Source organism: Hippoglossus hippoglossus, chromosome 13, assembly GCF_009819705.1.
Source record: "Hippoglossus hippoglossus isolate fHipHip1 chromosome 13, fHipHip1.pri, whole genome shotgun sequence".
Lineage (NCBI taxonomy): Eukaryota > Metazoa > Chordata > Actinopteri > Pleuronectiformes > Pleuronectidae > Hippoglossus > Hippoglossus hippoglossus.
This window is the reverse complement of record NC_047163.1, coordinates 9,116,288-9,142,560: the sequence shown is the minus strand read 5'-3', so window position 1 is coordinate 9,142,560 and position 26,273 is coordinate 9,116,288. Positions and strand designations below refer to the sequence as shown.

The 26,273-nt window shown below is 41.2% G+C and overlaps 1 protein-coding gene across 19 annotated transcripts; it reads left to right on the top strand.

Moving 5' to 3' along the window:
• Positions 1-7,554: 7,554 nt before the first annotated feature.
• On the top strand, positions 7,555-25,380 carry picalmb (phosphatidylinositol binding clathrin assembly protein b). 19 transcript variants are annotated; one of them, XM_034604298.1, is made up of 24 exons: positions 7,557-8,409; positions 12,042-12,184; positions 12,355-12,430; positions 12,515-12,617; positions 12,874-12,967; positions 13,103-13,214; positions 13,331-13,437; positions 14,086-14,127; positions 14,644-14,655; positions 15,981-16,066; positions 16,235-16,358; positions 16,462-16,595; positions 17,241-17,341; positions 17,495-17,647; positions 17,996-18,079; positions 19,376-19,468; positions 19,675-19,785; positions 20,205-20,321; positions 20,421-20,451; positions 20,555-20,654; positions 20,789-20,848; positions 21,956-22,108; positions 22,437-22,542; positions 23,908-25,380. In XM_034604298.1, exons 1-23 carry the CDS (start codon positions 8,280-8,282, stop codon positions 22,527-22,529), a joined length of 2,259 nt encoding a protein of 752 aa, XP_034460189.1. In that variant the 5' UTR covers positions 7,557-8,279; the 3' UTR covers positions 22,530-22,542; positions 23,908-25,380. The 19 variants fall into 19 exon arrangements, with proteins under 19 accessions (XP_034460192.1, XP_034460196.1, XP_034460189.1 ...); XM_034604300.1 differs by having other exon boundaries at positions 8,280-8,409; positions 21,956-22,060; positions 23,908-25,173; XM_034604301.1 differs by lacking the exon at positions 20,789-20,848 and having other exon boundaries at positions 7,555-8,409; positions 23,908-24,042.
• The last annotated feature ends 893 nt before the right edge of the window (positions 25,381-26,273 follow it).

Sequence of the window (26,273 nt, the reverse complement as noted above, 5' to 3'; positions counted from 1 at the left end):
GCACTCCCCTGTTTCCTTGACTCCACTCTGACCTCTATCAAAGTAGTACAACCTTCTTTCACCAGGTCCCCTAATCCTTTTTATCCTGCTCCCTCTGACCTCTGATGCTCATGTTGGCCGAAAACCTCTATTACCCAACTCCTTTTAAACCGAGGTCACCCCTCTTTCCAGCTCATTTCATCCCACTCCCCTCGCTCTACCCCCACACACCCGCTCACCTGCTTCCTGCCTTTTCCGAGGTAATTGTTTGGAGCCCCTCATCCCCCCGGACTGTGTCGAGAGAAAGGTTCAACATGTGGCATGCCGTTGTAGTTGGTGGCATTAAAGGCCCCAAACCAAACACAATGTCGATGTCGTGAGTCTGTTGTGTTTGCACAGATGAAAAAGATAGAGCGTCTCTTTATCCAAACACTTAAACAAAACCCCACTGCAGTGCAGAACATGGGAAACTCTGTCAGATCTGAATGGCTCGGACAAATCTTTTCATATTGCCCAGAAACCTGAGCGCACTCGGAGGGTTCCCACTCATCTTTCCTCAGTCTGATCTCTGTCTGTCAGCTCACACAAACGGTGGGCCCCAGCAGGGGGGGACCGGGCCCGGGAATTAAGCTGTCATCGGCTGCCGCTGCAGCCCACATTCACATGAACATAAAAGTCAACTCACGGTCTGATGCGGGGCTGTGTGTGGGTAATTGTGATGCACAAGGCAACACTTAGAGTAAAGGTATTTACTCGTGTATACAGCTACAGTGTGCAGTGTTGCAGAAAGTAAACGAGGAGACTTGGGTGTGTTTTTCTTCTGACTGAATAAAAACTTCTTCTGCTTCTACAGTTCTTTTAAGTTCTTTGACCTTTAACTAATGTGTAACGTTAAAGATTGCTGCTGGAGCTTTAATGGATACATCTTTTACTGTCAAAACACTCAGGTCTCAGTTTATTAGGTACACCTTCCTAAAAATAACACAATCTAATACAGCAGTTCTGTTTAAACCTTATCGTCATGAAGGTATCAGAGCCTGATTCAAATGTATGAATATTCTTGTGTTTCTTATATTTACCTGCAGCCATTTATATAAAAAGAGTGGACAAAATAATAGAAACACCTGTTAATATAATGCAAAACAAATCAACAGCACCACAAAGTGCATCCTACAAAATGACATTTGATTTGAATCAGCACTATAAAACAGTTATAACACAAACGTAATTATAATCTTTATTTATTATTTATCTTCAGGATTTATCACAGAGGTATGTATTAGTTGTAGCTAGGTGCAGGCTTCCCTAATATGTTGAGTGTTAATCACATACAAAGACCAAAGTCAATCTCCTCCACTGACCATATTTATATATTTACTGAATATAATAATCTTGAAAAACAGGACCACAAGATTTAGTTTTTTTCTTTGAAAAGGGTAAAGGGTCAAGAATAACAATGTTGAGGATTATTTTTATTTTCCCCAGTGTGTATTTACAGCAGCAGGGTGTCATATGTGGGACTGAGTCAATAAACTGCAGAGCCCATGTTCATTATAATAGAGGAACATTCAGTTCAGTGTTGGTTGTGCTCTTTTCAGCCGATTTCTTGACAGTTAGAAAAGTATGAAATATTACCAGAGGTGTGAAACTGGTTTAAAAGAAAGTAACCGTATAAATCTTCATAATAAATCTTAGAAATAGGTGACAAATCTAAAGTTTCTGTTTGATATAACTTTTTACAGCATGATCTTACTTTGTGCATGTTTAGGTCCACATACGTCATTGCTGACATGCCTTTGCATTACGTAAGATGATTTAAAGAGGTCAAGGTCACTGGTAGCATACAGTAGCTGTACTATAACTTAAAGCTTCCTTGGTGATGTATGTCCCTAAAAGAAACCATTCAAACTATACGTTACAGGTTATATTTGTGCCACATCAACGGCATGGAATAAATACTGTGTGTTGCTCTTTCTCTGTCATTTAAAGATCCAGCGCTGTCATTGTTAGTGCCTCAGCAGCAAACCATCTGTCTCTCGTGTCTGAATTCAACCTTCCTCATCAGGACGTGTCTCCTCCATCATCTCAACAACTAACTCTGAGCATCAGTTTAATTTCTTAAAGAAAAGGATCCTAGAACACTGTGGTTTTAAGTGTAAAAACATGTGTAAATAGAATATTTCCTTTGATGCATCAGTACACATCTGATGCTCTAATATTTGCAGTATATGGAATCGACAATTCATCACAATGAGGGAACGTATCACTCAGTGCTACAACGTGCGGCTCATTGATCCGAGCGTAGACAGAGAATCACACTAACGGTGATCAGGCTTCAGCTGCAAAGGCAATACTTCACTGTAAAATCAATTTGTGGTTTGTTGTTGATGTTTTCATGGAATTTGCTAATGTTAATACAAATGATCGTTGAAGGCACGGTGGGTTTTTCCGAGTAAAACCTGCTGTTAGAAAATAATGAGATGATTATGAGCAACACACCCCGAAGAAATAACTGTAAACTAATCCAATTTCTGTCTAATTTTTCTGGTGGTTTCGATCAATAAAAAGTCTGTGTCTCTGTTTTTTGGGGAATAATTTCCCTTTTTCTCTTGTAGTCCTTCCTTTGATAGAAACACAGAATACCTACAGTCAATATGGTTTGTGTTTGGTCCATTTAGCTGGTTCTGGAGCTTTCAGCAGTATCGCAGGATATTCCGCAGCAGATGCTGTTTGCAAAGTTTAAAATGTTTCAGTGCTTAACTGTTTTCATGTATATACAGTGTACTTCAGTGTAGATTTGGAGTAAATTGTGTATGAGTTGTTGGGGGGTGGGGAGAGGGGAGGAGGCACAGGGGCCACCCAGATGGTCAGTCCAGCCCTGTGCAGCTGTCATCTTCAGTTTGAGGTTCTTTCACAAACTTAACATTGTTTTTTTCAGCCTCTCAAATACAAATACTTTTTGTACTTTTCGTACTTTTTTCGTAGTTTCCAGTTTTTATAACATTAAAATAAACATTTTTGACATTTTATAGACTGATAAATAAATGACTAAAGAACATAACTGTTAGATGTATTGATAGTGAAAATCGTTATCGGTTTCAACATTACTCTTGTGATGGATTTTTACTTCCTCGCTCGAGGTGTTCGCCTGATTTCATAAAGCACAACACTACAACAAATGAATGGAAACTCAAATAACTCAGATTGTTTGACAACAGTGTCCTTCGATAAGACCGAGGCCTCGAGATGACCTGATCGTTTCCAACACGTTTGTGATTCATCAAATTGTTTAGAGAAGAATCAATTTCATGCTTCACGTCTGTGGTTGGTGTCAACACTTTTTTCCTCACAGCACTATACTCCTCACAAATCCCAGATAAGAACATTTAGATTTCTGTTTGTTCCTCAGAGGTCTCATGTGGATTAAAACTAACCCGTGTTAACTGACCCACGACATGCGTGAAAACATATCGTACATTTCATTGTTTGCAAATTACATTAAAATGAATACATACTCCCATATAACATGTAAAACATATTTTCTTATTTGGTGTAATGACAATGCTTTATTGTCATCGCTGTATTGTTGCCTTCATCAAATGTGCAGACCTAGTTTGTGGCAATGAGGAGGATTGTCTGAAAAAGTTTATTTTGCAATCATCATTATTATAGTGGTGACATTTGTAGCTTAACTTAACCTCTAACTTTATTAAACACATTTTAAACCAATGTACATCAACATATAATGTTTTTAGCTGGATTCTGTCTTTCAGAAAAAAACATCCAAATCATTTTATACATCCAGACTACATAAGGTATCTGTGTATGAGAACATAGGAACATGATATGCTGGATTGTTGTTCCCTCCTCAACCATGACACAGTTGCCATCCTCTAACTCATCTCCTGTGCTTCACACTCATCCTGACCGTTGGCCTCACGTGTCAGTCTCGGATCCGGGCTCCGGGCCGTGCGAGCACCCGGTGGCCCCGCAGAGCCCTGAGAAACACAGCCGGCTGCAGGTGTTTGCTATCCACTCTGCGCTCACCTGCCCCCGCATGATGAGGTAGAGCTGAAATCAAATATGAAGCTCTCACAGGCAGACAACTACCACACGGCACAAACAGGATCAGATGGCCATATACACATGAAATGAATACATATGCTGAAACCATTACCATCCTGGTTGTTTTGCAAATCCCACCCAGCAAATGACCTACATATAAACATGTGCTTTACTCATGTGCTTGTTTTTTCAGTCACATGACTTTCTTCAAGATAAGGCTGGAAATACACTGTTGATTTTCTTTATGATAATCTTTATTTTACTAACCATGTTGATTTGGCATTAAAATAATAGAAAATGCACTTTAAGGTTCTTTATGTTGCAGGAAAACACGTCTTTGTTCTTATGACACCATGAGTAACTCTCTGTGCATCTCTCCGGAGCTTTGTGAAGGTTTCCCGCTGGTGGTCGTGCTCAGAGACTCAAAATGGCACAGGAGCAACCGCCGCACTCAGATCTGACCTGATACAGCCGACTCTATCTGATCGACCTGAAGCATCCAGACTCAACAAACACAACTCAATCACACAATCAGGGCTGCATCACAAAACCCGTGAGAGTGCGGCTGTAATCCGACGCTCCAGTTTTAACACAGGCGGGAAAGTGAAGCTCTCATCAAAGGCTCCTGCTGCGATTTGATCCTCACTGAGTGAAGTTGTCAAAAGTCAGAACCCTCTTTTTTTATACCACAGAGCAAATTGACAATGTGTGTGGGAAAAAAATGATAGGATGTTTTAATTATGTTAATTTTTTGCCACATATGTTTGTAATAAAGACTAAAAAAGGATGCGCATAAACTTGAAAATAAAGAATGTAGAATATATGAGAACTTCATTATAATGCACTACTCATGCAGGTTATTAAAATATCTCAAGGTGATTTATTCTGAAATTGAAAATAAATGAACTAGTTGTGTTTTTGTGTGTGTATATCTGCAGAGACCTGTGCCTGTGCCTGTTGTTGGGTTTGAAAGCCTGTGAAAAATTCCCAGGTGGGAAGAGAAAACAACAGGCCCGCATATTGTTTATGTATGAAACCCAACCCTGCATTAAGAGAACAGCATGTGAGGAGCACTGTCTTCCCATCCCGTGACCTTGTCAAGGATGTGACTCAGAGGAACTCACAGTTATTTTCGTTCCTGTTACTGTACTGAAGAATCCAAGATTAGATACAGAATGAGGCAGATTTTTTGAGTGTACACACTGATAAAAAACACATTACTTTTTTGGAGGGTTATAAGACTCAAGAATCAGACCTGAGATCTGATGTGTCGCTGCTTGAAAACCACAGATTCGGGCAAATAAGGTTCCACTTAATACTGAGGGAAAGAAAGAAGTTTGGTGTGAATCAGTAGTGAGATAAAGCCTCTGATCTATGTTGTTGTGAAAAACTGTGAGGAAACAATCTGGGGTCATTCTTCAGATTCCACTTCTGATTAGTAGAAGATGTTCAGAGAAGTAAATAAAAACTTCAGCTTCTTTATAACACAGATTATCATAATGTGGTCTGATGGTAAATTCTCCTGAGACGACTGTGGTGGTCGACTTTTGAGGTGGTCGACTTTTCAGGTTTGGAGATAATCGTGGCATTGTGCTGCCCCCCTGTGGTCGTTGTCCATGACTGAGACTGTTAACATAGAGTCTGAGAAGTCTCCACAGAACCTTCTAGTTTTATTAAGATAAAAATGTTGTTTAATTATTGACATTCAACCTCAGAGAATGAAAAGTTCTGGCTGTCAGAGTCATGAAAGCGTTTCAACCTCTACAAAATCAAGTTTATGAATTTTTAGATTTTCTCCTTTAATATCTATAAAACCTTGTATCCAGAGGTGGGAAGTAATGAAGTACATATACTTTGTTAGAGTACTTTTTCAGGTATCTGTACTTTACTGGAGTATTTATTTTTCTGATTTAAACTTTTTTTTTTTACTCCCTACAGTTTAACACAAATATCTGTACTTTCTACTCCTTACATTTACAGAACAGGGGCATTACTTTTGTTTAAATGCCTTTGAGGGGAATCATCGAGCGCCGCCTTCCCAACATCAAGACAGATTTCAACCTCAAAGGACAATAACAAAGAAAAGATGATTCCTTGTTCTGTATCTATCAGTGCATATTAAGCTAAACATACATAACAAAGCTTAAAGGTTCAGGGGAAAGAAATTATCTGAAAGGGATTTAATATAAAAAAAATCCTAGTGATGTTTTCTCTCATGTGTTTCATCTAAATTATACAAATTGTTGTTAACTTTACCATAAAATGTGCCCTTTATATTTAAATACATTATATTTACATCGGGAGTGGGTCCTCTTTACGGAGGCGGCCATGGTTTTCACAGTAGCCCAAACTGGACAAAGTAAACACCTTTTGAGTTTTTATGACAACCAAGCACTCAAGGCTCAGTGCTGGGCCCCCTTCTTTTCACCATCTACATGCTCCACCCTCTCTTTCCAATCCCACAACAAATCCGTCACCAAAGCCGCCTTCTTCCATCTCAAAAATGGACTTCACTCCCCGACTCCGTGGCAGAAACCCTCATTCATCCCTTGATCACCTCCCGCCTGGATTACTGTAATGGAGTTCTGTCCGGTGTACCAGACAAGGTCCTGAACAGACTTCAGTATGTGCAGAGCTCTGCCGGCAGGGTTCTTACCCGCACTAAGCCCAGGCAGCACATCACCCTGACCCTCATTCACCTCCTCTGGCTCCTGATCAAGGCCCGCATCCACTGCAAACTCCTCCGTCTCACCTATAGATCCCTCCACGCCCTAGCCCCACCATATCTACCTGACCTCTCCCTCCCCAACATCAAACTGTGAACCTTTGGAGACAGAGCCTTCTGTGTCGCAGCCCCCAACCTCAGTTAACGCTCCACCTGCCATTAGTGATGTTTATTTCTATCCTATTTTGTGTGAAGTACTTTCTTTTCTTTTCTCTTTTGTCCCCATGGACACATGTAAAGCGTCCTTGGGTCTCTATTATTATTATTAATATTATTAACTGAAGGCCACCACAGGTTCTCTTTTATGTTTGGAAGGGAAGAGTGAGGTGAAGGGTATTCAGCTGCAACATGCAACTTCACCACTAGATGTCACTAAATTCTACACACTGAACCTTTAAAAGACGTATTGAGAAGAAGCAGACAAAAGATATATATTAGGAATACTCCAATACACAGTTCTTGTTTTTAAATCTAAGTGATTTAAACTAGGATTATTTTATATTCAGTTTCTGCCAAAAGATCCCTTTCACCTAAATCTTACACCCTGAACATTTAAGTTAAATAGTCTTCGAACTACATTAATGTGACATGAGACTCAGTTTGCTTTGCACAGATACAGCCGGAAGAAAACTTTTTTACTGTTATACTTTGAGTACATTTCATAACCTGTACTTTTATACTTTTACTTGAGTTAAGACCTTGAATCAGTACTTGAGTAAAGAATGTGTGTACTTGTACCACCTCTGGTTGTTTGACAGTGGGACACAGAGACTTTTCCTCTCTGTGGGTGTCAGGCCTGTTGGTCTTCATCCTCCAGCGGTAACTGGTGCAGGTTAGAAACCCTCCAGCTGCGGTCAGCCCGTGAGCACCTGCACCGCAGCGGCTACAGGAAGTGCATCTGCCTCGGGGTCTGCCGGGTTTGTTGCGTGTAAAATAAAAACAGAGACCCGCCATTTCCCCTGCTCGGTGGTGCTCTTCTATCTTCCATAAGCGCTTTGGCGGCGGCTGGAGGCGGAGGAGGTGCAGCGGCGGCAGCGGCGGCGGCGACTGGCGGAGGACGGCAGGCGGGGAGGGGAGACGCAGGGATCCGGTGTTGCCACATCGGGATGAGAGCGAGACGCGGGGCCGGGTCGGATGAGTCAGCGAGTGGACCGAGCGGCCGCTGCAGCCCCGAAATCTGAATGAACCACACCGGAACCAGCGGCGCCAGGAGGAAGAGAGAAACCAAGGCTTTTTTTGTGACTGCTGTTAGTTTCCGGCTCTTTTATTCCTCCGCTGACAGACACGCAGGCTAGTTCTGATCCTAACGGGGGGGAGAAGGTGGTGGTCCGGCCAGGCTACTACTGCTGCTGCTGCGGAGGTGGAGGTGGAGGAGGAGGAGGAGGCTTCTCCCGTTTTCTGGTTTCTCTCTGAGGGTCACGTTTGAAAGATAGAGGCGGGGGAGACGCGGCTTCACGTTTCTATTTTTTAAAAAAGTCTTTTGTTGGCACCGAGCGAGAGACGAGCGAAGATGTCGGGGCAGAGCATTACGGACCGGATCACCGCAGCCCAGCACAGTGTAACGGGATCCGCCGTGTCCAAAACGGTCTGCAAGGCCACCACACACGAGATAATGGGGCCGAAAAAGAAGCACTTGGACTGTGAGTATCCTCCACACGGGCGCACGGGGGTTGCTGGGGGTGAAATCACGGCAGGTTCCTCCGTCTCCTTCATTGAAACACACAACAGGCTGAGTTATGGCGATGGTGGAAGCTACCAGGCCGCAAAGCCTCGGGACAGGCTACATGCTAGTGGCTGCTCATGTCAGGGAGATTATATTGTTTTTAACATCCAGGACAGGCCTTGTTGACACAACTACACGTACCCAGGAAGGTTTAACGCACCATATATCTTTATTAATGGTTATAGTTGTTATTTTGTATTGTTTTGTCCTCAGTTGGAGCCAAACTAGCTTGTCTAGCTGTCTGGTTTTGTCCAGTCCACCCTCTTGTCTGTCTTTACCCCCTCATAGTCACCCTCTGACTTCCAGTTTGACTACATACATGACAGGAAACCATCACACACATGCAATGAAAACCCTTTTATAAGGACATGTATACCACTAGGCCCTGATCCATCAACATTCACTGGGATGCTTTCAATCCAGTCCCCATCTTGGTGGTGCACCTGCAGCCGGGGCAAGTGTCTGTTTTCAGCCCAGCTCCCCTGCCCCTCACTGTGGGGATGGTAATGTGATACCTGCTGCTGTTTCACCTGGAGGGGTCATGGTGCTTCAGAGAACACAGCAAGGGCCACAAAGAGGGAGGATTATGGGTATGAGGGTATGAAACAGCTCCATCCATACACTGACGTAAGCACGAGGGCTTAAATCCCCATCTGATGCACTCATACTGAGAGAAAGTCAGTGTCTGGCTCTACTTAGAGATGCAGTGGTGGATTTTCTTCATATCGATCCGCACTTGGAAATGCATGATGGCAGTAATGAAAGCGGGTTTTATGAAGGTTCTGCATCATCTGCATGAGTCGAGTAACAGTTCCAGGAAAAGAGGGGTTTACTCTGCCCTCGGGCTCGTTTTAATGGTCCGTGTGAGGGATTATAACGAACACTGTGATTTTTTTTTTTTTGGCTGCTTGTGGTGATGTTGAAGTTGCAGGCTCCACACCTGTTGTGCTGCTCCGGTGGCTCCCCTGAGGTGAGATGAGTGGAAGCCACCAGGCAGAGTGACACCCCCAGTTGGTCTCATCCTTGAGACGGAGGTGTCTCGGCCTCCCAGCTCACAGAGAGTGACACGTGCGGCGTCCTCAGGTTTCATGTTGCAGCATCAGGGAGGCTTCCTGGCTGGAGTGACGGGCAGGAGGAGGCAGCAAGTTTGCTTTCTAAGTTTAGATGGAATCTTTTAGTGTTTTTCTCCATGACCCATTCTGACGCAACAGAAGTGGTTATTTTTATACTATTCCATAGTATTATCTTGCTGTATTTGTATGTATTTATAATAGAGAGGACGATACTGTGAATACAGGAAGGCAGAGGGAAAGGTCAGGTGCCTCCATTTCACAAAAAGAATCAGGACTGCAACGATCTTTCATGTTTTCATTGTCTTGTTGCCTTACTTTGAGAAATATGTATATATATAAAACCTTTTTATTACATTTAACAGAAGAACCCAATGTCAAGTGTTCGTCCGTTTGAGTACAAGCAGTTACACAAGAAATCGATCTAAAAATACTTTAAAATGGGGAAACTTCTTAGTTAAAGAAGGAACTATCAAAGTTGAGCCAACAATATTATTACTTACTACTAGTTACTAAGTAAGTAAGTTAAGTATACGTCTTAAGTGTCTTTCAAACAATTGGTAAGACTAAAATAAACATATTAAAATTGTAAAACACAGAATGATGGAGAAGTAAAACAAACTCATACATTTAATTTTAAACAAAACGCATCTAGAAAATACTGTAGTGGTCAAGCAGAAACGTGAATGACAATATGATCAAACTACAACATGTTGTCACATTGTTGTCTCCAAATTTAGTTTTGTATGTCGTAATTAATCACAGTGACAAAACAACCAAAAGAACATTTTCAGAGCAAATTCTTAACTGAGAAATATACTTAAGGATTTCCTGCATTGAGTCACATGAGGAAATAGAGTTTTTAAACAGAAGTGCACACATGAGTCATATACACGCACAAGAGTTGACATGCTCTGGAGTTAACTGTCAGTCCATCGTCAACACTATCTTATGTTTATTGTGGCTGTTACATGATTTAACAACCCCCCTGCCCCACCCCAGCTTATACCTCCTCTTCCTCCTCCCCCATGCTTTTGTCCTCTCCCCTCCATCGTCGTCTTCCCTTGGAAGTTCAGCCACTCGTGCTGCCGCTGCTCTGGAAGGTTATCCTGTCCTACTTAGAGCCCCCCCCGCCTTTTGAAAAGTCAAATATAGGACAGAAAGGGACGCCCAATTACCCCGTATGTCTGATCACTGCTGTGAATGGCAGGGTCATTAGGGGGCTGATGTGCTCGACCGCTTTGACGAACATCATCCGACCAGCACATGGATGAACGTATGAGCTGAGGGAGTGGGCCAGAACATGTGTGGGCAGCATCTTCTTGCTCTGCACCTGATGTCTGGCTGTTCCAAGGATGTTTTGTTGAACATTACTAATTAAAATGACCAGGATCAGTTCATGTTGATTTCAATTGATAAGTTTGATTAATTTGTAGCTGACTTTTTGTTCAGATGATAAAATATCGCAAACAGAAAAGATTGCCATCACGCCTTCCAGAGCCAGGGCTCCAACTACCGTTGACCACTTGTTTAGGCATTGACTAGATATAAATGGATGACGTGTCTCCACTTCCTCCTGTTGAGGAAATGAAGCTAAATTATCCCGGATACAGGTGCCTATTTTTGTGCTTTTGACGTCATATTAAACCGAAGTCTGCGCAGTAGTGATTTGGCTTCACCTTTAGAAAGCTGTGATGTCGTCCCTCTTTGTATACTGGCTACTATTTAAGGGAGATAAAACTTCAAAATGTCTGTTGTACAATGTTATCGAAACAGAATGATTTCAGCTCCGAATTAGTGAAGTTTTAAGTTGTCCACTGAACTGATTTTGTCATGTGTTGCTTTACACTTAAGGTTTCCAGCTTTTCTTGGAGGTATGAGGATCATTTGGGGAATTCATTTTTTTAAAGTAGTTGAAACAGATTTTCCATTCAGCATCTCCAGTTTTGTTTTGATGGAACCCTGCTTTGAAAAACACAGTAATGAGAAGTAGTCGGTGAATAACAAACAATAAACTCCATGTATGTGACCTGCTGCCGAGCACTTAGGCATGATTCATATCAGAGACTGTTTTTCTCTTAAAACCGAACAATAGTACCAGCAGCGGCAGGTGTTTATCCGCTCAGCAGGTCAACATGAAGCCTGTTTGAGTGACTGTGAATTCACAGTATGTGACGTTATCCATGTCTGATATGAAAAGAAGTCTCTGAAATTTTAAAATGTTAGGAATAGAAGATTCATCAGACATATCAGCAAGCTCTGTTAGTCAGTCAGACACCAGCTCAGTCCAACACAAAGCATACAGACAAATATGTGACATAAATATCATCAGATATCATAAAACACATCAACGTCCGTTATATATTTGATCACGGCAGCACAATATTAATGTGATTATTATTATTATGCTACTGTCTTTATTAATTTTCTTTATGACTTCAACCTCATGATCTCATGAATTGGCCTTTTTTTGTTTCAGACTTGATCCACTGCACCAACGAGATGAACGTGAACATTCCACAACTGGCCGACTCGCTGTTTGAGCGGACCACCAACACCAGCTGGGTGGTCGTATTCAAGTCACTTATCACCACACACCACCTCATGGTCTATGGCAATGAGGTGAGGCTTCAGACACTCTGACACACCGTTAACCAAGCAGCTAGACGTATTACAAACAATCAGAAATGACAAGAAAAGTTGAATAATGTAACAGCAGAGTATGTGACTTTAAAATATCAATAATTAATGCATTGGTCTTATTTTAAGTAACAAATGTCTCCCTCATGCAGCGTTTCGTCCAGTACTTGGCTTCAAGGAATACACTTTTCAACCTCAGTAATTTTTTGGACAAAAGTGGGTTACAAGGTAACAATTTTGAAAAATTTTACCATTTTATAAAGAGATTATTCTTTCAAATCATAAAAGCTCCATCTGCATTTTTCTTCTCAGGCTATGACATGTCCACGTTTATCAGGAGGTACAGTCGATACCTGAACGAGAAAGCTGTATCATACAGACAGGTTGCCTTTGACTTCACAAAAGTAAAACGCGGGTAAGGACTTAACAGTTTGTACATTTGTGAGTAAGGGCAATATCTTTGGGTTTTGGACGACGGGTCACATGAAACAAGACATGTGACCTCGGGAAATTATAAAGCATATTTTCTCATTAGATAGATAGAGAAAATAAGTGTTAGATTATTCTGTAATAAACATCTGTAGTTGCAGTGCTACAATCAGTTTGTTTTCCTGCATTAAGAGCTGCACTGTTTGCCTCTTTCTCCTCTGAATCTCCATGTGTCCACACAGAGTGGACGGTGTAATGAGGACCATGAATACAGAGAAGCTGCTCAAGACTATCCCCATAATTCAGAACCAGATGGACGCCCTCCTTGATTTCAATGTGAGTTTGATGAGAAGCCTCTGTATTTTTACTGAGGCTGCTGCAAACAATCATTATCTGAGCTCACAAACAGAGGCTTTTTATTTTTCTATGTCAACATTTAGATAAATATCTTGACTGATTGCTTTCCCTCAGGTTAACGCCAACGAGCTGACTAATGGAGTCATCAATGCAGCCTTCATGCTCCTCTTTAAAGACTCCATCAGGCTCTTTGCTGCTTACAATGAAGGCATTATCAACCTGCTTGGTAAGACCTTCAGTGATCACCGTGTGTTTTAACCGTCTCTGTCTCCTCTGGTTAATTTAGTCCCGATATGTTTCTCTGTCCATTTGAAATTAAATATAATCTTTGTCCCCAAACAGAGAAATACTTTGACATGAAGAAGACTCAGTGTAAAGAAGGTTTGGACATTTACAAGAAGTTTCTCACCCGAATGACCCGGATATCAGAGTTCCTCAAAGTAGCAGAGGTAATTTCCACTTAATATTTTTAGTTTTTATTTAATTATTATGTTTTGGGGGTTGTCTTTCCATCTGTTCCATTCTTTTGAACATATGTGACAAGTGCCTTGAAGGAATATCTTTAAATTTGGTACAAATGTTTACATGAACCAAAAGATGAACTGATTAGATTTTAGTGGCTTAAGGTAAAAGATTAAGGTCATGCTGGCCTCATATTCCTGTGAATATGATATATCAGAGGGAATTTCCTCTGGCGCAATAATGATCTGATTATAATTTGGTAAGCTATGGTCAAGGTTTTTGCCTCGTCACTGCGTTATTTTAAGAACCCCTCGAGAGAATCATTTTATTTTTGGCACAAATGTTCACTTAGACTCATGGATTAACTGATTAGATTTGGGTGGTCTAAGTGCAAGGTCACAGCGGCCTCACAAATCATGTTTTTAGCTTCTTGAACATGATATGTCAAGTCGGCCTTTGGGAATTTCTAGTATAGACTGAAACTGCACCGGTTGGCAGAATGCGTACATCTGTGTAGTAGCTGTGCAGTAATTCTAGTTTTACAGATGCTGTTGTCAATGAGATATTTCAGTGATTTCTGTGTCTAAACACAGCAAAGACAAAAACTTAACTTTGTTTGTTTTTCTTTCTAACAGCAGGTGGGCATTGACCGAGGTGACATTCCAGACCTTTCACAGGTAAGCAAAGAGATCTGCAGACACAGGAACTTTGCCCTCAATAGGAAGTATGTCCTTTCTCTCTTTTTCTTACTTCCAGCTATAACTCCTTTTCTTTTCATCTGCGTTGTCTTTGTCCAGCTAGTTTATATGACATCCGACACAGATGTTTTTAAAATTTAGACATGTTGCATGATTTCCTTCTCGAGTGCATGTTTGCCAGAGGAGGTGGTCGTCTTCTCCTGTTTCTTCTTCTTCTGCTACTCCTCCTTTTCTTCTTAGCCTTACCTTCTTCTTATTCTCCTTCTTTCTACAGTAAATAAAGGTGTAAAGTCCACATTTAGTGTTTAAAACTGCAACAAATCTGCACAGTGACAGTTAGATGTCACATACAGCTGCACATACTGTTGTGCTGGTCTGTAGGGACCAATTTTACATTAGTGTTTTACCCCCTGAGAGCTGCAGATAAAATGCATCCCCCTCCCTAACTATCACCACCTTTATATTCTGTATTTTCCCTTTATCTTTCCACTTTAGTTCACAGTTTGTGTAAGTACTATCATTTCACTCTTCTTCTATATCCGTGACTTGGCTCAGTGTTGTCTTTTTGCATGCCTCTGCTTTGAACCTGTCTCCTAACATCGTGGTGAAAAAACAGTTGAAGGACAAAACGCTCGCTGTGGTAAAATCCTGTTCATATTATCGTTGGTCATGTTATTGAGGTGTGTAATCGTAGACTGTTTATAAAGATGGACCCTACTTCCTCCCTTTGTACAAAAATGAAGCCAAAACATCTCAAACATGGGTGCCGACATCTTGCTTTTTCGATTTCACTCGAAGCCAGAGGTCCTGCTCAGACCTGGTATTAAAATGCTGATGTGTCTCCTGTGATTGGATCTCACTTCATCGCTCTATATGCAAATGATCATAATCATAATCACTTGTGTTCGTGAAGACCAAATTATGTTGTTTTAACCAAGTCTGAGTTGACAGATGTGTCCAATTGCAATGTGTGTGTGTGTTGGTGAGAGAAGGCGAACGAGTGGATTCAGGAGGGACTAAAATAATGAATCTTGTGCAGCTGTTCTTTAAAGAAAGACTGTACCAAAAAATCATTGATCATTATGTGATGATCAGTGTTCTTTGTATGGACACTGAGAAACGTCAAAATATGTTGGATTCAGGGATATGTAGCAGGTCATAGGATGTCAGCACTTTACGTTCACACAGTAAAAAGAACATTTCTACGATTGTGTTCTGAGTGATTAGATATTGCATTTGGGTGAGTTCGGACTTTTACTTAGCGCTGACCACTTATGTTTGGATAACTCAAGACAGGTGTTAATACCAGGACTGAGCCATAATGAGAATCACCTAAACCATCTTTGAGACTGGGGAGGGGGAGGAGCTACGAGGGGTGATCCAGATGTTTTGGCTTCACCTTTGGGCAGCTGTCATGGCAACCACTTTTATATTCAGTCTATGTGTAAGATCCAGTGTAGCTCATCTAATGTGAAATGGCTGCCCTTTTGTGTTTTAGACATGACTAATTCAACAACAGCCAGGTTGTTGAAAGTGATGTGGTGCAGTACGTCATCCCACACAGATGTCGCTCTCATCCGAAGTAGCTTCCCGGCTGGAATGCAGTCATTGATCAGTGGTGGGAAACTAAAGCACAAAGCTGCTAGTTCACCTTTTGTGGAGCAAAACTAAACAACCGGACGAAAGACATGAATTTGACACCAGGGATTTTGGCAGCAGTGTTTTCTGCTGTATCTTGGTTGCCCACCACTGTCCATCTTGGTCTTGATGTCCATAAAGACTGCGTTTTCTGAGTCTCAGGAATTCGCTGATTATGTTTTCTGTCACCACAGGCTCCCAGTAGCCTCCTCGAAGCACTGGAGCAGCACTTGGCCTCTTTAGAGGGCAAGAAAGTCAAAGACTCCACCGCAGCCAGCAGGTTCGTTAATCTGCCCATCACTATTTCTGAATCCCTCTCATCTTCTTCCCCGAGTCTCAGGCTCTGTCTTTTGTTTCCGTCTATATTGCTGTATGATATGAAGTGTTATTAGATCAGTAAGAGCTTTGCCTGTGCTGCATCGAGTGTGAATTTGTTTTTGCCCTGCAGGGCCAGCACTCTGTCAAATGCAGTGTCATCGCTGGCCAGCACGGGGATGTCATTCACTAAAGTGGACGAGCGGGAGAAGCAGGCAGCTCTTGAAGAGGAACAGGCTCGACTCAAAGCTCTGAAGGTCAGCGTGCAATTTAAAAAAAAAAAAGAAAAACATTTAAAACGTTTAATTTAGATTAAAGAAACGTGTTGCCTGTATATTTAATCTTTACTTCCTTACTTAGGAACAAAGGCTTAAAGAGCTCTCCAAGAGGCCGTCCTTTGCCACCACTGATACGTCGCCTATCTCCACCACTGGGGGCACAATCAGCACAGCACCAGCCATCGACCTCTTCTCTACACCCAGCTGCTCAAATGGGTACCTCTTACTTTTACAAAATACCTAATGTCCACTTCTTTTAATCTATTTCCATTTAAGCAGCTTTAAGATTAGAAAAATCATGTTTTTCCACACTGTATTTTCTATGTCGGTAGGACCTAGTTAGTTAGTCGCTTTAAACTTAATAGGCAATTAATTTAATAACTTGTTGGACCTTCTCAAATGTGAGTAGAGATTGTTTTTTTAGTCTTGCATGATACTAAACTGGGTTTTGGACTGACAATCATTCAGAACAAGCAATTTAAGGATTTCAGCTTGAGCTCAGGGAAATCACAACACTATTTCCTGACATTTTATAAACTCAAAGGGTTAGTTGTTTGATCCTCACACAAATTTGATAAACTGTATTTTAAACACAAACTCCTGTGATGCTCTGTTTATGTCCCTTTCTCCTCTGTCTCAACAATTTAGAATAAGAAATACATAAATAAATAAAAAAACTGGAATGAAGTTTGTAATGACAATTTCTGTAAATCTGATTAAATACACTACATGTCTACTGAAAAGAAAAGCCTTAATTTTGACCATAACTCTAAACAATTACCTTTTTCAAGCTTGGACAGGAGTATTTTGTAAAATTGCTAAAACATATTTGAAACCTTTTTATACTTTTTCTGCCTGCAGTGCCGTGAAGATGGAGAGTGACCTGTTTGACATGCAGTCGACCTTCCAGCCCTCCATGCAGTCCGGTTCAACAGGGCTTCCGGTGGCCACAGCATGGGCAGGTGAGCAGCAGCAGCTTCTTCAGCTCCTGTGTTTTCTGCTCTGCATGCTCTCCTACTCTTGTTGTTGTTGTCTGACTCTGACACCCACCTCTTCCTCTCCACTCTCTTCTGTCTTCTTCTTCTTTTCTTTTTCTCTTTACTCCGCCTGCCTAGATCCTTTCACCTCTGCTGAAGCTGGAGATGATTCCATGCCAAACCTCAACCCTTTCCTCTCAAAACTCGTTGTCGATGCCACTCACTTACCTGTCGTGTCTTCAGACGGTGTTAGCTTTTCCTCTATGACATCTGGTCATGAAATGTTTGGTGGTAACGACTCATTTTTGTTTCTCTCCCTAATGTCTCGTCACTCTCGTTCATTTCTCTGTAGTCGCGTATGCTCATGTTTAATTTGCATGTTTCTGTGCTGCTGTAGTTTGTATGTTGATTATCTGTCTTTGCACAAATTATCCTTTTTTTACCTTTTTTTTATAGTAAAAACAAACCGTATCTCCTCTCCTCCATGCCCCACTGAAGAGACTATAAGCCCATGCTGCTTTACAGTGATTCTTCATCCTCTCTTTCAATGAACAGTTTGGTGTTGTATTGTAAAGACAAATAGCACTTTTAACATGAAACCTGTTTTTCCTTTTACCAACACTATCTTTGATTCTCCAGATCGTTACAATCCCTTTACTGACACAAACTCAACCGTTTCAGCCAATTACAAACGCACAGTGCGGATAGAAACCTCCGTCTCAGGTACTATGATGGCTCACCATCGCAGCCTATGTTTACCGAACCCTGGCAAACATAGGGTCCAATGAAAAATATCCCCCACGGCCATTATTTTTGATGATAGAAATGTTGACGTAAACTAAGATTAATGGAACAGTTTGACATTTTTGGGGAAATACTGTAAGCTTTGATTAATTGATACCACTCTGATGTCTTTTAAATATGCAGCCCGCAGATATCTTAGCATAAAACTGGAAACATGTGGAAATGGTTTGTCTGGCTCTGTCCAAAGGTAAAAGAAATATTTTCCTACCAGCACCTCTAAAGCTCGGTAATTATAGCCCTATGTTTTAAAAACTAACGTAGAAGTATAAAAATAACATGCTGCAGTAGAACAGTGGGTTGTGCACAGGATCAGAGTACAAATAAAGACGATGAGTCTCTTCTTCCTCCCACCATCCTGAAATGGAGCAGCAATATCCTGGATACAATTACTGCAAACATTTGTATCCAGAGTTTGTGCAGCTGTGATTGGGGGAGTTGGTAGCGGTAGCGAGGTCCTACTGATACACCCGATAGTCTCAGCTGTCAATGATGACATTCTACCCCGTTTTTATAGCATCAAATAACTAATTAAAACCAAATGTACTGTAAAATAAAATACTTAAACAAACATCAGTGTGCTTAGAACTACCTAAAATGACAGAAACATCTAAAAAACGTTGTTCCTGGCTCAGTTGTTGCCAGACATCAACGTGATGCTATCCTGTCCGACAGCAAAGTCCTCCTTCCAATTAAATGATTCCCAGTGCACAAATGGCTGTTTACCTCAACACAGAGTTACTGTGTTTTTGACGACAAGCCTTCAAATTTATGGATCTTAAGGATCTCACTCCTCCACCAGTGCAGCTCATGCATTTTAACACAGGACTGTTTTCCCATTATTTTCACTTCACCTAGCTTCATGTTTATTTCACAGACAGCACAGTGGTATCAATATTCTTTTTTGGCAAGTAAGCAAATAAGCGTATGTCCCAAAATGTTATGTTCCCAAATGTTCCTAAAGTATTCCTTCTAACCCTGACTCAGGATAACTATAAGTATAACTACAAGCACTATTTTATCATTTTACAACTCTTCAACTGTGTTAAACACTTACTATTTAACAGCTACAAAAGTGTTATATTTTAGTTGGCTTCTTCCTACTTGTCATTTCCAACCTGTCTCTCTGGCCTGGCCTTGAAATACCTTCTCCTTTTGCTCTTTCTTCCTCTCTTTCTCTTCGTTGTCTTCCTCTTCCTGCTTCCTGTGGCGTGTCAGACTCCTTCTGTGGTCCAGTGTCCATTGCCCAGCACCTCCCACACCAGGCTCCCTTCCCCTCTGAGCCCTCTACTGTAGCAGGTCTATTCAGAGGTAGAGTACTGAAGCACATTCAGCTGTAGATCAATACTCCTGTAAAGACGCTTGTGGCATTCGGCAGAAGCATCCAGTGCTTGCTACATGGACTCTGTCCTAACACAGGCCAGTGCAGAAACGACTTAGCAGTGATTGCTTTCCATTAATTTCACATTTTGTGATTCTTTACCTGCATCCGTCCTTTTTCCTCTTCTCTTATGAAGGATATTCAACGCCACAGGCACCTCCACAGCAGCCAGCAGGGGGACTCCAAGTGGACTTTGAGTCAGTTTTTGGAGCCAAAGCCTCAGGCAGCAACAGTGTCAATTCTGATGGTGAGGATTTATATAATAAGTAAACATTGAATACCTGCACCAGAAGGTATATACCTCTATATTATACCTCTGCCAAGGATGTTATGTTTTCACCCTTGTACATTTGTTGGTTGGTTGGTTTGTGAGCAAATTTAGACCAAAACCATTGTGTTTTGTTGGCAGAGTTTTTTGCAGAGCACTAATACACATTTTATTGTTTAGACAGCTGAAGCTATTTATTTATTTCTTTCTCCATCCAAAGGCCAAAGATACTCGGCTTACTATCGTGTACTAGGAAAAAATAACTGCAAATCTGAGAATCAGCAAACATTACTCATGTTTGACAAAAAGGACCAACACGATTTTTCAGTTAAAAAAAATGGTTCACAATTAGTGTTCTGTCAGTTGATGATTCATCGTGGCTCTAATTGTCTTGTCAGATATTACCGGGGGCATCCTGAAACCGACCGTGGCCGGTTCCAACCAGCCATGCAGTCAGCAGCCAGAGAAGCTGGTGTCAGACGACCTTGACTCCTCCCTGGCTAACCTTGTCGGCAGTGAGTTTGCTGCTTTGCTTTAAGCTGCACTAATTAACATGAGTTCATTAAGGGAAGAAAAACGACATTCAACACCTCCTGTTTGAATTTTCTTTTCAGACCTCGGCATTGGAAACGGCTCGATGAAGAAGTAAGTGGTGGATCGACGCTCGGTGTTCAGAAACTGAAGCAGCATCTCTGTGTTTTCAGGCCACTCACACGCTGGTGCTAACATCATCTGTGTTAATTTGCAGTGACATCCACTGGAGCCAGCCAGGGGAGAAGAGGATGACCGGCGGCAACAACTGGCAGCCGAAGGCGGCACCATCCACGACCTGGAACCCCGTCTCCATGGTGATACACACAGTTCTTTCACTGGAGAGCTGTTCTTGTTTCTTGTTGTAATTTCATGCTGTTTTGCACACATTTGTTGTTTTTTGTGGTCATTTGTGTTATTACTTCTGAATCTATTTGTTGTGTCTCCTTAGCCACAGTCAATCATGGCCTTCCCTGCCACCACACCCACAGGCATGATGGGATATGGCATGGTCAGTATTTCAGCTGAAATACAGTTTGTGTAGATTTAGTAGCATCGTGGCTTCTGTCCACTCCTCTATTTTGAAGTAAAAAAAAAAAAAAAAAAGATCTGATTTTATTAAGCACTTGATACTGACACAGGTCATATGTGGCTGGATTACCACACATGTGAAGTGGGCAACCAGTCAGGGGCTCCGGACCCCACATGGGCCCCAAAAGCACATGTTTACTGTGATTCACTTGAGTTATGGCAGAACAATCCAAACTCTGGTCTAAGTTTTTTACCTGTCTTCATCAGTGGATAGACTGTCTGTGCAGTTCTTATGGAGAAGCTGTTATTATTTCGAATCATTTCTTGCAATATAGTTGAAAGCATAATGGGATTGTTTTCCCAAACAATATTTTCAATGTCAAGAATGATCTTATATGTTGTCCATGTATCTGGGGTTTCGGGTCTGTAGGGGACAAACGGCAAATTGTTGTCTTGGGACCTCATGATATTTAACTTATGCAGCCAGGCTTTATGTTCTTACCTGCTTCTTATCATTAAGATAATTATTTAAATGCACTTTTAGAATTATGAATACTCTCAAGTTTTATAAATATAATGAACACTGGAGAATTCTAAGTCGTTTTCATCTTAAGCACACTCGCCGTAACAATGTTTTGAAAATGTTTTAGGCAGACATTTTTATTTAGAAACTAAAATAAAAAACTAAGGTTTTCCATTGATTTTTATTTAGCACTGGTGTCTTGATTCTCCATCCATGATTAGATAATTACATATGCTGCTAAAGTTTAAGAGACCTCATAGTTTTTCAGCAGCAGTTCTGGAGCTTGTGATCACACATGAACACATGAGCCTCATCAGTAGATCAAGTTTATCATGTGGTCATGAAATGTCAACATGAATGAGATGTCCTGAACAACTGTGGTGGAGGAAGTACTCAAACATCTCACAAAATAATAGACAAAATGTACTAAATTCAAAGTAAAGTATTGAAAGTAACAAGTAGAAAATGAACCTGAATTTTACTCTGTCATGTGTTTTTGAACCCACACATTTAACAACTGAACTCTAACTGAATCACTGAAAAAACTTCTCTGTGTCACTGCAGCCTCCGCAAATGGGCTCTATGGGCATGATGAATCCACCCACCATGATGTACAGCCAGCCTGTGATGAGGCCACCCAACCCCTTTGGCTCTGTGTCCAGTGCTCAGGTGGGTGCACGGCAGACTGACTACTGCACAGAGCCAATGCCCAGTGAAGTCAGTATCTATTTGCGCAATTATCAGGTTGAGTAAATAGGTGTGTCCATTGTGCTGTGGCGTGTTCCATAGTTAGTCAGTGTGAATACTGCAGCAGATGATGACAGTTTGAACTATGGACCCTTCACTCTCTGGAGCTGAAAGGAACCAAACTGTGAATCATCTTCCTCGTTCTCTGACTCCCTGGTTTTCCCCTAACTACTTTTTATTAACCCGTCTTTCATACATCACAGCTTTTCCAAACTAATCTCATCCCCCTGCAGTCTCTGTACTAACTCTCTGACTTCTCCTCTGGTCCTCCTACTTCCTGTATTTCTTCCTGAAATAGCCCTCCGCAGCCTCTAGTCCTTCCAGCCAGAGTCCTCTCCGAGCCCCTGGACAGGACCCGTTTGCACACCTCTCTCTCAAGGATTTCTTGTAGAGCATCTCTTTAGGTACAGCATGCTCGTTGCTTGCGGCTGCACCTGCATGCATTGCATGGCCAGTGCTACTGCCCCTTTGTTTTTTTTACACGCTGATGTCTTAGTGTTATGATTAGATGCTCTGTGTATTGTTTATTATGCATAATCTTGGCATTTGTTGCTTTGATTTCTTGCTCGTTTTGACAGATGTATCATCGTTATCATAGCCAGACGCATTCTGAGCCCTTGTTCTTCCACTGTCATCACATGTTGCTCAGCCACGTTTTCTCTAAAGCTTGTGGCCATTGTTGAATTTAACTAAATTGGCCGTTCACTAAGCTCCGTCTCCCTAAGTTACTGTTTTTAGAAGTAACTAGTGACAGCGGCAGATTAGCCATTGAAGTTCATACAAACTTTCTAATGGGAAAACAACTGTAGTCTTGTAATATTTACTTCTGACCTAATTTTACTAGCTGAAATGACAAGTGTAGTAGCTTTACTAACAGTGATGCAGTGAAGCTGGGCTCAGACAACAGGAGTTTTGGGCGGATTTAACCCTGAGTCTTTCCCCTAAGACTCAGAGGAGAGATCTGTTCCCGAACCTGGGTCGGTACCGTTGTTCTCTCCAGATTATCTGATTAGTGTGAGGTTACGTTGGTACTTTCTAAGCCAACAGAGACGGGAGCCACTGACAGTGCTGCCAAGCAACAGTTAACATTCTGAGGCTATTGTTGACCGTGACATAGGTGGCAGTTAAAATCTCACCTGGTCAATAGATAACCCATGATGACCACGTCTCTGACTATTTTCTCATCCAGACTCATTTAACCTTCTGCTTTTGCTTATTAACATTAGAGAAGTTATCGCTGCATGACATTCTCCATTTGTTTACATCTGCTTCCTCATGAGGTCACGTGAGAGACGTGAGGTGGTGCATCGCTGCCTCTGGACCAATAATCCTATTAAGATCCTGTAGTGTGTGATGTGCCATTATTTCCTAATTTTGTAGTCTGGGTGTGTTTTTAAAAAAATATTCCCAGATTCTACTTATGTTTGTGAAATCCGTTTCCAAACATCCTGTAGCCCGAGCTCAGCATAGGCCAAACTCACAACTAACAGTTTCTGTTTGTGGATCACTGCATGTAGGTAAAATCATTTGAGACAGAAGACAATTTAAAAAACATCATGATTCTCAGGAAATTTGTGCAGTTACAAGAAGAGAAAAATTTCAGATATATTTTTTAAGCTTAATTACGGACTACAGGTGCTGAATCCAAACCAAAAGTTAAATTGGACAATGTTGTTCTGAGGAGGAGTTACATGCACAGTCAACTTATATTTTAATATATTTTTTAATGTAAACTTTTGCTAACATTTGTCTGTTGCTCCTCTTTGCAGATGCAGTTCATGTAATTTTGAAGAAAAGTGTCTCTCGGAAGATGAAGCAATTAGCAGCAAAGCTTTGTCCTCGTTGCAGTCTAACTCTTCAAAGAAAATCCACATACACACACACACACACCCAAATACAGACATGTCAAGAACACAATGGTGCAACGACTTGTCAGAAACCATGGTAACCATGTCCAAATGACGTTTGGCGATAGCTCACACCCATTAATCTGTAACTTGTCCGAGACGTCGAGTGATGCTGCTGTCTAACCCCCCTTAAGAGGATTCTTTATCAATTTTACAGTGTAATCTGTAAAGATAGTGAATGGGTGCTGAGAAACTTTGATGTTATGTATTTGGAAACACTGTGGTTGGATGTAAAGGCTCGATGTTCAGCGGGGGAGGCGGCGGAAGTGAAGGGAGAGCGCTCCTTCCCTTTCTTGATCCGATCATCAGTCATCCATCCCCTACAGTTATTTAACTGTCACTAAGTAGTGATGCTAATGACGTTTACACCTGTTAAGTTCTTGTCTTTTTTACCGTGTTTACAGTAGACATTCCTTGTGTGTTGTTTGTATTTATTTATGATTATTGGTTTAAGATTGGGGAAAATAATGATAATAATGTAAAATCTACAGTACATTGAACACCTGTGGGAGTGCTTCAGCATTAAACAAGGATCTCTGACTATCATCGAGAGGTAGAGTTAAAAAGAAAATAGCTATTATATAAATTACACCTATTAAGCGGAATCATAGAGCACTAAATATTCTGAGTTTTGTGTTTAAGTTTTTTCTTTTTCATTTACTAGATGAAAGATTTCACAATCTCCATTGTACTTAAAGTGCAGGGGTTAGAGTATGAGTCAGTAAATGTGATATAGTCGGTTCTGTGCCTAGGGTTTTTTGCAATGGATCAGTTTCCTGAAACACTTCATCCACGAATCTGAAGCGTCGCACTGGGCGGTGGGCTCCATTTGCTTTAAGCTTGGCATGCCGTTGACTCACTGACCGTATTCAAGGCTGCCTTTACTCTGAATGTGAACGAGTTGTCTTCATGTTGCACACATCTTTCCACACTACAGTTCCTCAGCAGGAGATGGGGAGAGGGCAGGGAATGATGGACTGAGTGTGTCTGCTTGCTGGAGAGCTTGTCGCCACGCTAACTGGGGGGGAAAGGGGGTCACGGATTTGATGTAAATTAATTGTATAAAAAAGATCCAGAGGAGCGGTTGTGGAGTGGAGGAGCGCTGTTGATCGGCGCTCTATGTATATAAAAAAAACCTGACTGTTCTTTGAGTGCTAAAGTGAAAGATGTATGAAATATGAAAGCAATTCAATCCAATTTGACTCTACCTAAGTTTGATTCAGGATATTCTCTGCGTTTGTCTCCGCAGATATTTTCTTTATGTAATTAGAACGTGTAGCAGACAATGACTGAAGTCTTTTCTTTCTTTTACAAATAAAGAGCAGCTTCCACAAACTGTCGTGTTTATGGTTTTTCGTAAAGGTGAAAATGTGTAGTTGATTGTAGTAGTGAAATTGTGAGCTGAGATTAGTATTGAAGCTCATGAAGGTTTGGACTTGCTGATGCCTGATTGAGCTCGTGGGAATGTCAACTAAACTTATTTTGCCATTGTATCAGGTGCAGTTTGGTTTCAGATCTCGCTAATGGATCCTGAACAGGGAACTTTTTTACCTCAAATAGCACGAGGTTCAATAGTAATTTGATTATATACAAATTGAGCAGGAATTTAGCATTTTCAAAAAATAATATCTGAAGTAATGCAGGCGGTGAAATGTCAAGACAGAACTCATCTGCAGATCTTATGTCATTTGATATTAAATCTTAGTTATATCACATTTGATACAGTTACAATTAATTTAATCCAAAGAGCGTTCCTTGTGGGTTCCTTTTAACGGCCACAAAAACAAATAAATTGAATTATGTTTTCTGACTTTGTTTTCCATTCCCAGACTATGCTTTTTTTTTAAACAATGTGTTTATTGTTTTTTTTCACATTTATAACAAATAAAAGCCGGTTACATTAAAGGATAAGTAAAAAAGGGACAAAATAACAAACACTGAACAGTGGCTCAGATTCATACATACTGTGTCGGAAGTTGGAATGATAATCTGGAAGACCCAGATAAATAAGCAAAATAAAAACAAGAATAAATCAAGTAAAACCTTTTACCTTCTTTTGCCCCTGGGTGTATTTTGTCCTGATCCGCCCCTGGTGGTTGTTAATAGTAACCTGAGGTTCACACCCTTTGTTCAAACACTGATATCAACATGTGGAAACTACGGACACCTGCTGGACGCTCTCTGTCATTACATCACGGACCATCGACACAGGCACATTTTGGCGACGT

Coding starts and splice junctions, on each gene's coding strand:
- picalmb (XM_034604298.1), top strand. CDS start 8,280: ATGTCGGGGCAGAGCATTACGGACCGGATCACCGCAGCCCAGCACAGT. Junction 12,968..13,102: donor ACGCCCTCCTTGATTTCAAT/GTGAGTTTGATG, acceptor GCTTTCCCTCAG/GTTAACGCCAACGAGCTGAC. Junction 22,109..22,436: donor CAGAGCCAATGCCCAGTGAA/GTCAGTATCTAT, acceptor TTCCTGAAATAG/CCCTCCGCAGCCTCTAGTCC.